The sequence below is a fragment of the Parambassis ranga genome, chromosome 15, assembly GCF_900634625.1.
Source record: "Parambassis ranga chromosome 15, fParRan2.1, whole genome shotgun sequence".
NCBI classification, from domain to species: Eukaryota; Metazoa; Chordata; class Actinopteri; family Ambassidae; genus Parambassis; species Parambassis ranga.
In genome coordinates this window covers 3,584,089-3,596,796 of record NC_041035.1, presented here as the reverse complement: position 1 = coordinate 3,596,796, position 12,708 = coordinate 3,584,089, and the positions used below count along the sequence as shown (strand labels likewise).

At 45.5% G+C, this 12,708-nt stretch overlaps 1 protein-coding gene across 1 annotated transcript; it reads left to right on the top strand.

Moving 5' to 3' along the window:
- The first annotated feature begins 9,722 nt into the window (after positions 1-9,722).
- On the top strand, positions 9,723-11,460 carry LOC114447286 (beta-galactoside-binding lectin-like). Its single transcript, XM_028423460.1, has 4 exons — positions 9,723-9,784; positions 10,267-10,334; positions 10,858-11,029; positions 11,107-11,460. Exons 1-4 carry the CDS (start codon positions 9,779-9,781, stop codon positions 11,251-11,253), a joined length of 393 nt encoding a protein of 130 aa, XP_028279261.1. The 5' UTR covers positions 9,723-9,778; the 3' UTR covers positions 11,254-11,460.
- Positions 11,461-12,708: the final 1,248 nt, after the last annotated feature.

The following is a 12,708-nucleotide window of genomic DNA, read 5'->3' as shown; positions in this document are numbered from 1 at the left end:
GTATTAGCAAAGGTGGAGGGTCTGAGTGTGGGCAGAGTGTGGACGTTGTTGAGAATTACAAATACCTGGGAGTGGTGTTGGACAATAAACTTGACTGGACTAAAAACACTGATGCCCTCTACAAGAAGGGCCTTCTGAGGAGGCTGCGGTCCTTTAACATCTGTCGGACTATGCTGAGGATTTTTTATGAGTCTGTGGTTGCTAGTGCCATTTTGTTTGCTGTTGTGTGCTTGGGCAGCAGACTGAAAGCAGCGGACACAAACAGACTCAATAAACTGATCAGAAGGGCTGGTGATGTTGTGGGGGGTGGAGCTGGACTCCCTGACAGTAGTGTCAGACAGAAGGATGCTGTCTAAGCTGCAGGGGATCCTGGAGAACAGCTTCCATCCTCTCCACCACGTGCTGCTGAGGTGCAGGAGGACCTTCAGTGCCAGACTGATCCCTCCTAAATGCCTCCTAAAAACCACTGAGCGCCACAGGAGGTCATTCCTTCCTGTGGTCATCAAACTGTACAACTCCTCCCTCTGACATCAGACAATCTGATCTAACACACTGTCTTATTAATTATATCCATATTAGATTTATTGTAGAGAAGATTTTACTGCACACAGTATTAGTTGTATTATATGTGACTATCAGTTTTCACTTGCCTGGATTTTACTTGAATGTTTATTAATGTTTAGAATTTTATTAGATTTTATTTTGATTCTAGTCTTACTACTTTACCGTATTTTATATTTCTAACCTGTTTTTTGAGTATACATGGAGCACCTGCAAGCAATTTCCCCCTGGGATCAATAAAGTATTTCTGATTCTGATTCTGATTTTGATATTATTGCTTTATTTCATTTAACATGTATCTAATAAAATATGGCAGGATAGCACAAGAACCCAGAATGCATTGCTGCCTGGGCTCTGCCAACTCTAATATGAATGGACAAATGTTAGCAAGCATTAAGTGATATCAGGCGAAGTGTGAGCACACAGCTGCACAGAGCGCTGTAATCCAGCTAACAAGGGGAATAATGCACATAAGAATATTTTGACCATAAAAGGCAGCTCACATATGAAAAGTTACACACAAAGGTCTGCATGCAAGTAAACAAGCCCCAGCTTAAATGTGAGCTATATAACAAACACACAGAGAGGATACTCACTACCATCGTTGTAGATTCACTCGGTCAGAGCAGAGCACAAGTGGTGGTGCAGGTGCAGCAGGATACAGCCTCTCTGCACCTCGCACAGCTGACTTATATGTAGCGTGGGAGTGTCCCTTCAGCCCAGAGTGACAGCTCACACAGCCAATCATTCAGTTCAGTTTTGTGTGTACAGCACCTTGTGCAATCACAATTTTCCTTAGGTGCTTTACAGAATCACAGAGCCTGAACCCCGAACTAGCAGGCAGTGGCGATGAAAACCTATATTCGCCTATACTCGCCAGGTGTGTGTGTTACCTTAAAAGAGTGAGGATGGTGTTTTCCCTCTGAGAATAGTTAAGAGAGGGGGGTGTCTGTCTGAGTACATGTGCACAATGCTGATTCAAAGAAGAATCTGCTCGGCCAGGGACCTTGCTGGTCGTTGCTCCTCTCCCTGGCTTTATTCCCGTGGTGCCACTTTAAAACAACAAACAAAATAATCCAAATAAATCAGGGCTGTACAATAACATAACAGGCTTATGTAGCTGATAATATCAAAATCTTTTGTGGCTTTAGTTTCCAGTTCATAATAATGTCATTCTGTCAGAACAACATTAGCAGTTAAGAGACAATCATATCTGTCTTCTTGGAGAAAGCCTTTATGACCTTTCATCCTCTCTCCAGATAGATACCAATGAAGCACCTGAAATCTGCATATCTAGGTAGTATGATCAGAGACCGTCATGCCGAACTTCCTCAGCCTCCTCAGGATGTACAGCCGCTGCTGAGCTTCTTCTATGTCCATGTGTCTGGCTTATATTTTTATCATTCATTTTACAACTTTTATCACTTTCATTACCCTGGTTTACCCAGTCAGGCTTCTATCAGTACATGTCACTTATCATCTGTTCCTTAAAGACTGAGGAGAAACCATCTTGTTTGTGTGTCGTTAGATTGTGTGGGTGGCACACACCTTTGTTTCTTGACATGTCATCAAGGTGTAGAAATTTGGAAATTCTGTGGAATTCAGCTGAAAGAAGGAGCGGCAGCAGGTCTTGGTTTGTTTCTCAGTGATCAGACAAAAAAGACAGTTATGACCACGCCTCATCCTTCATCTCTTCTGTCAAAGAAGACATACTGAACTTGACTCATCAGAGGGTTTATTCTCTAATGTAAGAAGACAAAGTTTAAATGTGACCCTCAGTGTGAGTACTGATGATGACTGATCTGGCCCTGTCAGGGAAGTTTTATGAAACTATTCTATTATTTTAGCTGATTGTTAACAAGCTACCTTTAATTGGTGCTTTGTGCTCAGTGAGAGTAAAACACAATGAGTCCAAGGTCAGATCCCATGAACAGTGTTGGAGAGTAATGGATTACATGTACTTGCATTACATAATCCATCCATCTTCAACCGCTTATCCGGGGCCGGGTCGCGGGGGCAGCAGTCTAAGCAGGGACACCCAGACTTCCCTCTCACCAGACACTTCCTCCAGCTCCAGCTCCATTCCCAGGCCAGCCGAGAGACATAGTCTCTCCACCGCGTCCTGGGTCTTCCCCGGGGCCTCCTCCCAGTGGGACATGCCCAGAACACCTCCCCAGGGAGGCATCCAGGAGGCATCCGAACCAGATGCCCGAGCCACCTCAGCTGGCTCCTCTCGATGTGTAGGAGCAGCGGCTCTACTCCGAGCTCCTCTCGGGTGACTGAGCTTCTCACCCTATCTCCAAGGGAGTGCCCAGCCACCCTTTGAAGGAAACTCATTTCGGCCGCCTGTCCCAGTGCACACTGGAGGTCCCGGCTCGATGAAGCCAACAGGACAACATCATCTGCAAAAAGCAGAGATGAAATCCTATGGTTCCCGAACCAGATCCCCTCCGGTCCCTCGCTGCGCCTAGAAATTCTGTCCATAAAAATTATGAACAGAACCGGTGACAAAGGGCAGCCCTGCCGGAGTCCAACATGCACCAGGAACAGGTCTGACTTACTGCCGGCAATGCGAACCAAACTCCTGCTCCGGCCATACAGGGACCTAACAGCCCTCAACAGAGGGCCACGGACTCCATACTCCCAGAGCACCTCCCACAAGATGCCCCGAGGGACACGGTCGAACGCCTTCTCCAAATCCACAAAACACATGTGGACTGGTTGGGCAAACTCCCACAAACCCTCCAGCACCCTGTGGAGTGTATAGAGCTGGTTCCGCGGCCAGGACGAAAACAACATTGCTACTCCTGAATCCGAGGTTCGACTATAGGCCTAATTCTCCTCTCCAGTACCCTGGCATAGACTTTCCCAGGGAGGCTGAGGAGTGTGATCCCCCTATAGTTGGAGCACACCCTCCGGTCCCCCTTTTTAAAAAGAGGGACCACCACCCCGGTCTGCCAGTCCAGCGGCACTGCCCCCGATTGCTATGCGATGTTGCAGAGGCGTGTCAGCCAAGACAGCCCCACAACATACAGAGACTTAAGATACCCAGGGCGAATCTCATCCACCCCCGGTGCCTTGCCGCCGGGGAGCTTTTTGACTACCTCGGCAACTTGAGCACAGGTGATAAACGAGTCCACCACTGAGTCATCAGCCTCCGCTTCCATGATGGAAGGTGTGTTGGTGGGATTGAGGAGACCCTCAAAGTACTCTTTCCACCGTCCAACCACCCCCTCAGTGGAGGTCAACAGCTCCCCACCTCCACTGAATACAGTGTTGGCAGAGTACTGCTTCCCCCTCCTAAGGCGCCGGACGGTTTGCCAGAAGCACCGGAGGCTTTGCGGCCGCAGCTTCGGACGACTGCATCGACAATGGAGGTGGAAAACATGGTCCACTCCGACTCAATGTCTCCAACCTCCCTCGGAATCTGGGTGAAGCTCTCCCGGAGGTGGGAGTTGAAGATCTCCCTAGCGGAGGGTTCGGCCAAACGCTCCCAACAGACCCGCACAGTAAGTTTGGGCCTGCCGGGCCTGTCCAGCCTCTTCCCCCGCCAACGGATCCAACTCACCACCAGGTAGTGATCAGTTGACAGCTCAGCCCCTCTCTTCACCCGAGTGTCCAAAACACAAGGTCGAAGGTCAGATGACACAATTACAAAATTGATCATTGACCTCCGGCCTAGGGTGTCCTTGTGCCAGGTGCACCGATGGACAACCTTGTGCTCGAACATGGTGTTTGTTATGGACAAACCATGCCCAGCACAGAAGTCCAATAACAAAACATCACTCAGGTTCAGATCAGGGAGGCCGTTCCTCCCAATCACGCCTCTCCAGGTGTTACTGTCACTGCCCACGTGGGCGTTGAAGTCTCCCAGCAAGATGACAGAGTCCCCGGTTGGGGCACCATCCAGCACCCCTCTTAGAGACTGTAAGAAGGTCAAGTACTCTACACTGCTGTTCGGCGCATACACCGAAACCACAGTGAGAGACCTCTCCCCAACCCGAAGGCGCAGGGAGGCGACCCTCTCATATACTGGGGAAAACTCCAACACATGGCAGCTAAGCTGTGGGGCTATGAGCAAGCCCACACCAGCCCACCGCCTCTCACCATGGGCAACTCCAGAACCCGAGCTGTGCGTGGAGGCGAGCCCGACTATATCTAGTCGGTACCGCTCGGCCTCCCACACAAGCTCAGGCTCCTTTCCCCCCAGCGAGGTGACATTCCATGTCCCCAGAGCCAGATTCTGTGTCCAGTGGTCAGGTCGCCGAGGCCCACGCCTTCGACTGCCACCCAATCCACTGTGCACCGGCCCCTTACGGTTCCTCCCACCGGTGGTGGGCCCATGGGAGGTCGGCCCCACGTCGCTCCTTCGGGCTAAGCCCGGCCAGGCCCCGTGGGGAAAGGCCTGGCCACCAGGCGCTCGCATTCGAGCCCCAATCCCGGGCCTGGCTCCAGGGTGGGGCCCCGGCTGCGCCGTACCGGGCGACGTCACGGTCCTTGATTTTCTTTGCTTCATAAGGGGGTTTTTGGACCGCTCTTGGACCTGTTCGCCTTGGGAGACCCTGCTGTGGGCATTAAGCCTCCGACAACATAGCTCCTAGGATCATCTGGGCACTCAAACCCACGGTAAGGTGCATTACATAATTAGAATACAAAATATGAGTAACTGTATTCTCGTTACAGTTACAGTCTAGAGATGGTAATTAATTCAATTCAGTTTTATTTATATAGTGCATTTTACTATCAGAAATTGTGTGTAGGTACTTCACAGAGACCCAGAGCCTGAACCCCCTTAAGAGCAACAGTGTCAGGAAAAACTCCCTTTTAACATGAAGAAACCTTGAACAGGAGCCGGCTCATAGGGAAGAACCTTCTTGCTGACAGTCCAATAGTCAACAATAAAAACATTGCTGAAATCAGTGGATTACACAACGGTATGTTTATGTCACATAAAAATCACAAGCACATAAAAATCTGACTTTCTCCTGACCGCTTGTCTTATTGTGTGGTTAGGTACACGTGTATGACGGTGAACAGTCATTGGAGTGAGAGCTCTTACCATCAACACAAAAGCTTGTTGATGGTTTATGTCAGCAAACTAGACCAAAAGCTGCACGCTGCAGGTGACAGAGAGGACAGTGCAGCTGGACCAATGGAAGTCTGAGGATCAGGATGAAGAGTGATAGTCCAGATGGAATTAGGGGTCCATGTGTATGGAACATATGCTAGGGGTCTTTAGGACCTTGTTTGACGGAGCTCAGGAGCAGTGGCGGTTTTGGGCACGGGCAAACCGGGCGGTCGCCCGGGGCGGCTTCACACAGGGGCCGGCACGAGCAGTTGGAAAAAATATCATCTGCGCGGCGGTTTTCTATGTATATTATGGATCACAGTGTGGAGAATTGGCAAATTAGCGCCCCCTGCAGCTGCAGGAGTCCCTGCTTGCTGAGAAGCTGCCGTACAGAAGCTGTGAGAGGGAGGGGGCACGGGGGACAGCTCACCTCTTGGTCTCCAAACGGACTGGACAGGGAGTGAAGGAGAGCTAGCATGTCACTGCGTGTTTGTGTATAGCAAACTGTGTTTTTATAATGTCCACAACAGGTTAGCTATTGTCTGCTAACATAAGTCTGTCCATCAATGACAGGCTGATTAACCTTAAACTAAAGTAAGACTACTGCTGACTGTCAGCTTGTTTTATGAGTTAAATACAGAGTAAAAAGTGGGAGTGATTATTTTCATCCATATTTATCATCCATTGAGCCTCTCTTCACTCGATGCCCACAGTCTGCACCATCACACAGGTATTCAAATCAAAGTGTGTACACATTACAACCTTTTATACTGCTTATTAAAATCTGATGCACTTTTTGTTAAATTACTGTAACTTGTCCTTACAATCCAATAGCAACCTATTAGTTAGGCAGTTTTGCATTATAACGAAGAATATTTATGCAGTCCTATTTTAGTACAGTACAGATGCAGTACAATTGTAGTGCTCTAGTTTACATGCCTTATATTAGTTTAATTTAAAAAAAAATCAACAATGGGGAATGTCTTTTTTATATCATTTATCATCATATCCATTTTGCAACCTGTCATGTTTGTTTCCTGTCTCTCCTTCATCCTCTCTGTCTTGTCTCTCTCTTCTTCTCCTCTCTTTCTCCTTCATCCTCTCTGTCCTATTTCCCTCTTCTCCTCCTCTACTCGGCCAGCTAGCAGCAGGAAGGTTCTTCCTTATGAGCCGGATCCTGCTCAAGGGGGGGGGGGGGGGGGGGGGGGGGGGGGGGGGGGGGGGGCGCTCACGTGGGGTTGTAGAACCGCCACTGCTCAGGAGGGAGGGGGTTAGTAAGTTGCTAAAGCCACCCGGGGAGGTGGGGACCTCAAATCCAGGAATTAAGGAAGGCACACAGGTTCGAGTCACACACAGGGCAAGGGACGGGTACCACAACAGAAGATTTTATGTGATTACAAAACAATAAAATTCACAAGTAACAGAAAAATGGAGCTTTCAAAGCTTTCAACCTACCGGTCAATCTATGTTCCTACTCTTACCTATGGTACCTATTAGCTTTGGGTAGTGACCAAAAGAATGACATTGTGAAAACAAGTGAACCGAAATGAGCTTCCTTTGCAGGGTGGTTGGGTGATCCCTTAGAGATAGGGTGAGGAGCTTGGTCACTTGAGAGGAGTTCGGAGTAGAGTCACTGCTCCTCCACATCGAGAGGAGGCAACTGAGGTGGCTCGGCCATCTGTTTCGGATGCCTCCTGGACACCTTCCTGGGGAGGTGTTCCGGGCATGTCCCACTGGGAGGAGACCCCGGGGAAGACCCAGGAAGTGGTGGAGAGACTATGTCTCTCGGCCTGCCTGGAAACGCCCTGATGAGTGTGCAAATTTGGTGAGTGTTTATGCATGGAAAAGGGGTGAAAAATTGCTTGTTTTAGGCACAAATAATAAACATGACAATTACAATAGGACCAAATAATGAAATAATGAAAATAACCAAATCATGACACACTTTCTCTGTGTGTAACATGACCTTTGCTTGCATTGTTTACAAACATATATTATTCTGACATCATCACGTTCCGTTTTTGTGTTTCTCTAAATAGAACAGCATCGATATGAATGCAATCAGCTGGGACAATCTGGGCAGGTTTTATATAATCCTTTGTAGTAAGCAGGGACTGATTGCTGCATTCAATCACAATGCAATTCAATGTGAAAACCCTAACATGAAAGTAATCCTAGTTTTAAAGGTAGGGTAGGAAATTTCATTCTGATGCACTTTTTGTGTATTAATTAGTGTAACTTCTCTTTACAATCTGCAATGCAGTTTTGCATTAAAACGAAGAATATGAATCATATGTGGAAGTGTGGAGTATTGGCTGGTTGTCACTCTCTTCCTGTTCTGCGTGCACCAGAGAGGTACGTGCATGATGGCCGAAGTCACAGACCTTCAGGTAAGACGAGCTCCGAGAGAAAGGGCCGTGTGTTTACTTTCGAAATCTGGCTGACTCACCGAGTTTTCAAAATCTCCTAAGAATGTGTTAGAGATTAACAGAATACATTACAAATTACATTTTAGGAAGTGTAATCTGTAATCTGTAACGGAATACTTTTAAAAAATGTCCTTCCCAACACTGGCCACGACAAGGTCATTAATCCCTATCCACATCTGGACAGTAGAGACCTGCAACAGGCGGGAATTCCCACAGGACCCGATGCAAATCTCAATTGCCTCTGGCTCAAAAAAATGGTTTGACTCAAAATTCAGGTCAAAATCAGACCAAAAACTGCACAGTGTATGCCAGGCTTCAGACCCAGTTCCAACTAAACTCCTCAAGGAAGTCTTTCTTCTGATTGGTGTGTCTGATCAATATGTTTTTAACAACAGGATATGTACCAGACGTGTTTCAAACTACTATTGTCAGACTTTTATTTAAAAAAAAAAACTTCACTTTACACAGACATTTTAGCAATCCCATTTACTTCTAAGGTTACTTGGACAACAATTAACTGATCACCTACATAGGAACAGTCTGTTTGAAGTGTTTCAGTCTGGATTCAGAGTCCATCACAGCACAGAAACAGCACTGGTTAAAGTTTTGAAATCAGCTTCACAAAGCACCAATTAAAGGTAGCTTGTTAACAATCAGCTAAAATAATAGAATAGTTTCATAAAACTTCCCTGACAGGGCCAGATTATCATCAGTACTCACACTGAGGGTCCCATTTAAACTTTGTCTTCTTACATGAGAGAATAAACCCTCTGATGAGTCAAGTTCAGTATGTCTTCTTTGACAGAAGAGATGAAGGATGAGGCGTGGTCATAACTGTCTTTTTTGTCTGATCACTGAGAAACAAACCAAGACCTGCTGCCGCTCCTTCTTTCAGCTGAATTCCACAGAATTTCCAAATTTCCACACCTTGATGACATGTCAAGAAACAAAGGTGTGTACCACCCACACAATCTAACGACACACAAACAAGATGCTTTCTCCTCAGTCTTTAAGGAACAGACGATAAGTGACATGTACTGATAGAAGCTTGACTGGGTAAACCAGGGTAATGAAAGTGATAAAAGTTGTAAAATGAATGATAAAAATATAAGCCAGACACATTGACATACAAGACACTCAGCAGCGGCTGTACGTCCTGAGGTGGCTGAGGAAGTTCGGCGTGTCGGTCTCTGATCATTCTACATGGATATGCAGATTTCAGGTTTCACACACCTGGCGAGTATAGGTTATATAATTAAAATGGCTCCCTTTCCATTGTAGGCTAAACACGTATTTCCTTTGTAGTAGTTGCTTCAGTATTTAGAACATTTGTTTTTCTAGTATGGTAAGATAAGACACTGTCGGTAAAACAATAGTATGAAAACAGTTTTGTGTATTAGTTTATTGCCATGGTGTCCAGCAGATGGCCTTAGCCTGGTCCACTTTCTTCCTGTTAAAAAGGGAGGTTTTCATCGCCACTGCCTGCTAGTTCGGGGTTCAGGCTCTGTGATTCTGTAAAGCACCAAAGGAAAATTGTGATTGCACAAGGTGCTGTACGCACAAAACTGAACTGAATGATTGGCTGTGTGAGCTGTCACTCAGGGCTGAAGGGACACTCCCACGCTGCATATAAGTCAGCTGTGCGAGGTGCAGAGAGGCTGTATCCTGCTGCACCTGCACCACCACTTGTGCTCTGCTCTGACCGAGTGAATCTACAACGATGGTAGTGAGTATCCTCTCTGTGTGTTTGTTATATAGCTCACATTTAAGCTGGGGCTTGTTTACTTGCATGCAGACCTTTGTGTGTAACTTTTCATATGTGAGCTGCCTTTTATGGTCAAAATATTCTTATGTGCATTATTCCCCTTGTTAGCTGGATTACAGCGCTCTGTGCAGCTGTGTGCTCACACTTCGCCTGATATCATTTAATGCTTGCTAACATTTGTCCATTCATATTACAGCTGGCAGAGCCCAGGCAGCAATGAATTCTGGGTTCTTGTGTTATCCTGCCATATTTTATTAGATACATGTTCTAATATCATGTTATAATATCTAATATCACTGTTCACTTATTTCCTTCTCTCATGATTTAAACCTTTACCACTGATGTTTGAGTCACTGTGCTGATAGTTTCTTGAAGCTGTAATAAGTGAATCTTGTAAAATGTGTTTGTATTACTGAACAATAATACACCGTGTTCTCACACAGGGAGTGAACCCCATTACAGTGGGACAGACGCTGACCATTGTTGGAGTCCCCAATTCCTCTGCCAAACAGTGAGACCATGAACACAAAGTTTTAAAAAACAATGATTTTATAGATCAATCAATACTTTTTAACAACCTCAAAGTCATCTGACTCAGTGAGTCTACATCTACGCTGAAATAACACAAATGAGACAGACATGACTTTTAAGGGCTTCTTGTGTATAAAATTATTTTATTTTTTATCATCTTTATATAATTGATCAAACTTTTTTCATTAATAACACTACTTATTATGGACCTCCATGTGTATTGTATCTAATTAAATTCCTACAGCAGATGTCATCATTAAGAACTGTCTGTTAGTGACATAGATTATTATTATTAGGAAAAACACTCAGATCTGATTTCTGTTTAAATGTCATAGTTAAATATGAGATAATGACTTATTAATGTTCATGTCCTAAAAGGAAAACTTTGATCCTCTCAGTTATGAAAAATGTTGTCATTACGCCACACTATCTGACTCATCACCATCCACGAGGGCCACTTTGGTAACATCCATGCTGACACTCACTGTTTTGTGTGTCTGTAGGTTTGCAGTGAACATTTGTCCCAACGACAAGGATGTCACACTGCAGATCAATCCTCGCTTTCGGGTGCATGAGGACATCGAAACAGTGGTCTACAACTCCTGTAAAGGGGGAAGCTGGGGTAAGGAGATGCGAGACACAGCATTTCCCTTCGTCCAGGAACAGGAGTTCAAGGTGTGTGTGTATTTTTCTCTGTGTGTTTGTAACCTTTACTGGAGTTTGTGTGTCATCCCCTCATCTTTGTCTTTCAGATGGTCATTAAGTTCAATTCTGAGGAGTTTGTGGTGAGACTTTCAGACGGCCTTTCATTCCCGTTCAAAATCCCCCCGGATGTCAAGGACTGGCCCATTATCATTTTCAATGGAGATGTTCGCATCAAAAGCATAAAGATCAATTAATAACCTTCAAACAATCTGAGAGAATGTTTCTATTACTTTGCAGTAACCAGGTTGTGTGTACACACATGGTACGAGCGTATCAGAAACATGAGGATGAAGACTGTCAGACAGACACTGGCTTTGTAGTGTTTATCCTCTAAAGTGCCTAAAAACATTCCAGATCTGTAACTGTAATGCTGAACATCTATTAAAGCATCTGTGACAGGACCCTGGTGACTTATTAAGCCTTGTATGGTTTTCGGGACCCATTTTTATTATTCATCAAAAGAATGATACAACCAATTATTATTTCAAACTGAGATTCACTGGCCTTGGCTCATTTACTGTGATGAACATATATCAGAACACATTTTCAATGATCACCACTGGAAATTATAAAAGTGTTTAATTGTAGGTCCTGTGCCTTCCCTCTGTCTTCTTTTACCTGTTGTTTGTATGTGTGTGTCTGTCTGTTAGGGAATGTGTGTGGACCCAAGATGGTCAGAAAAACCACAATATACATGCATCAAGTGCAAGACATAAACATGCATACATATGTAACACATACAGTAAAACTCTGCCCCTTATGTGTTGTATAGGCTAGTATGAAAAGACAATGTGTTCAGTGGGGCTTCAAGTGAGGCAACTGAACTTGTAGAGTCAGTGCAGTATAAACCTAAGTTAAAGCTGCAAGCAGAGATGACGGTCCCTTGCACTCCTTGCGGTCCACGGGACTTGCAGCCGCTGCCTCCCCTATCGTCTCACACATCTCTCCCCCCGGTACCTGCACGGGTTGTGGTCTGCAGGGCGGAAGAGTACACCAAGACACATATATACAAAAGAGAGTTCCTCCAGCCAGTGGGTGGCGCAGTGACTGTAGCTTATCAGCATATCAATGTGTGCAGAGTCAGATGTTCAGCATGACTGTAAAGTTTCATCAACATTGGATGAAGTATGAGGGAGATACAGAAACAAAAACATCTATTTCCTGTGTGTGGGCGAAGGGTCAAATTTTTGGCGGCACCAAAGCAAGACCGTATGATGATGCAGTGCTGCGTTTTTGATAACTTTGGGTCCCTAATGCTTTAAGAGTAACCAGACCAATTTGCAGGTGGATTGGACAAATCTCCTAGGAGGAGTTCGCAAAAGCACAGGGAGTGAAAAATGCAAAATGGCGAGTTTTTTCAAAATGGTGGACTTCCTGTTCATTTTAGAGGACACCTCCAAGAGACCTTTTTTCTCTTCTCGGGGTGATACATATGTGTACCAATTTTCATGTCTGTAGGTCAAACAGGGACTCAGATCTCATTCTAGGGCTGCTGAGCCATGTGGCCACGCCCACATATGACGATAATGTGATATGAAAAGGTGTACAGGGGCTGATGTCATGATAGAGTAAGAGGCAGGTAGGATGAACAAATCAAGAAACACAGCAGCTTTCTCTATGGTGGTGAAGGGCCAACTTCATGGCGTTGT

Coding starts and splice junctions, on each gene's coding strand:
- LOC114447286 (XM_028423460.1), top strand. Junction 10,335..10,857: donor CCCAATTCCTCTGCCAAACA/GTGAGACCATGA, acceptor GTGTGTCTGTAG/GTTTGCAGTGAACATTTGTC. Junction 11,030..11,106: donor TCCAGGAACAGGAGTTCAAG/GTGTGTGTGTAT, acceptor TTTGTCTTTCAG/ATGGTCATTAAGTTCAATTC.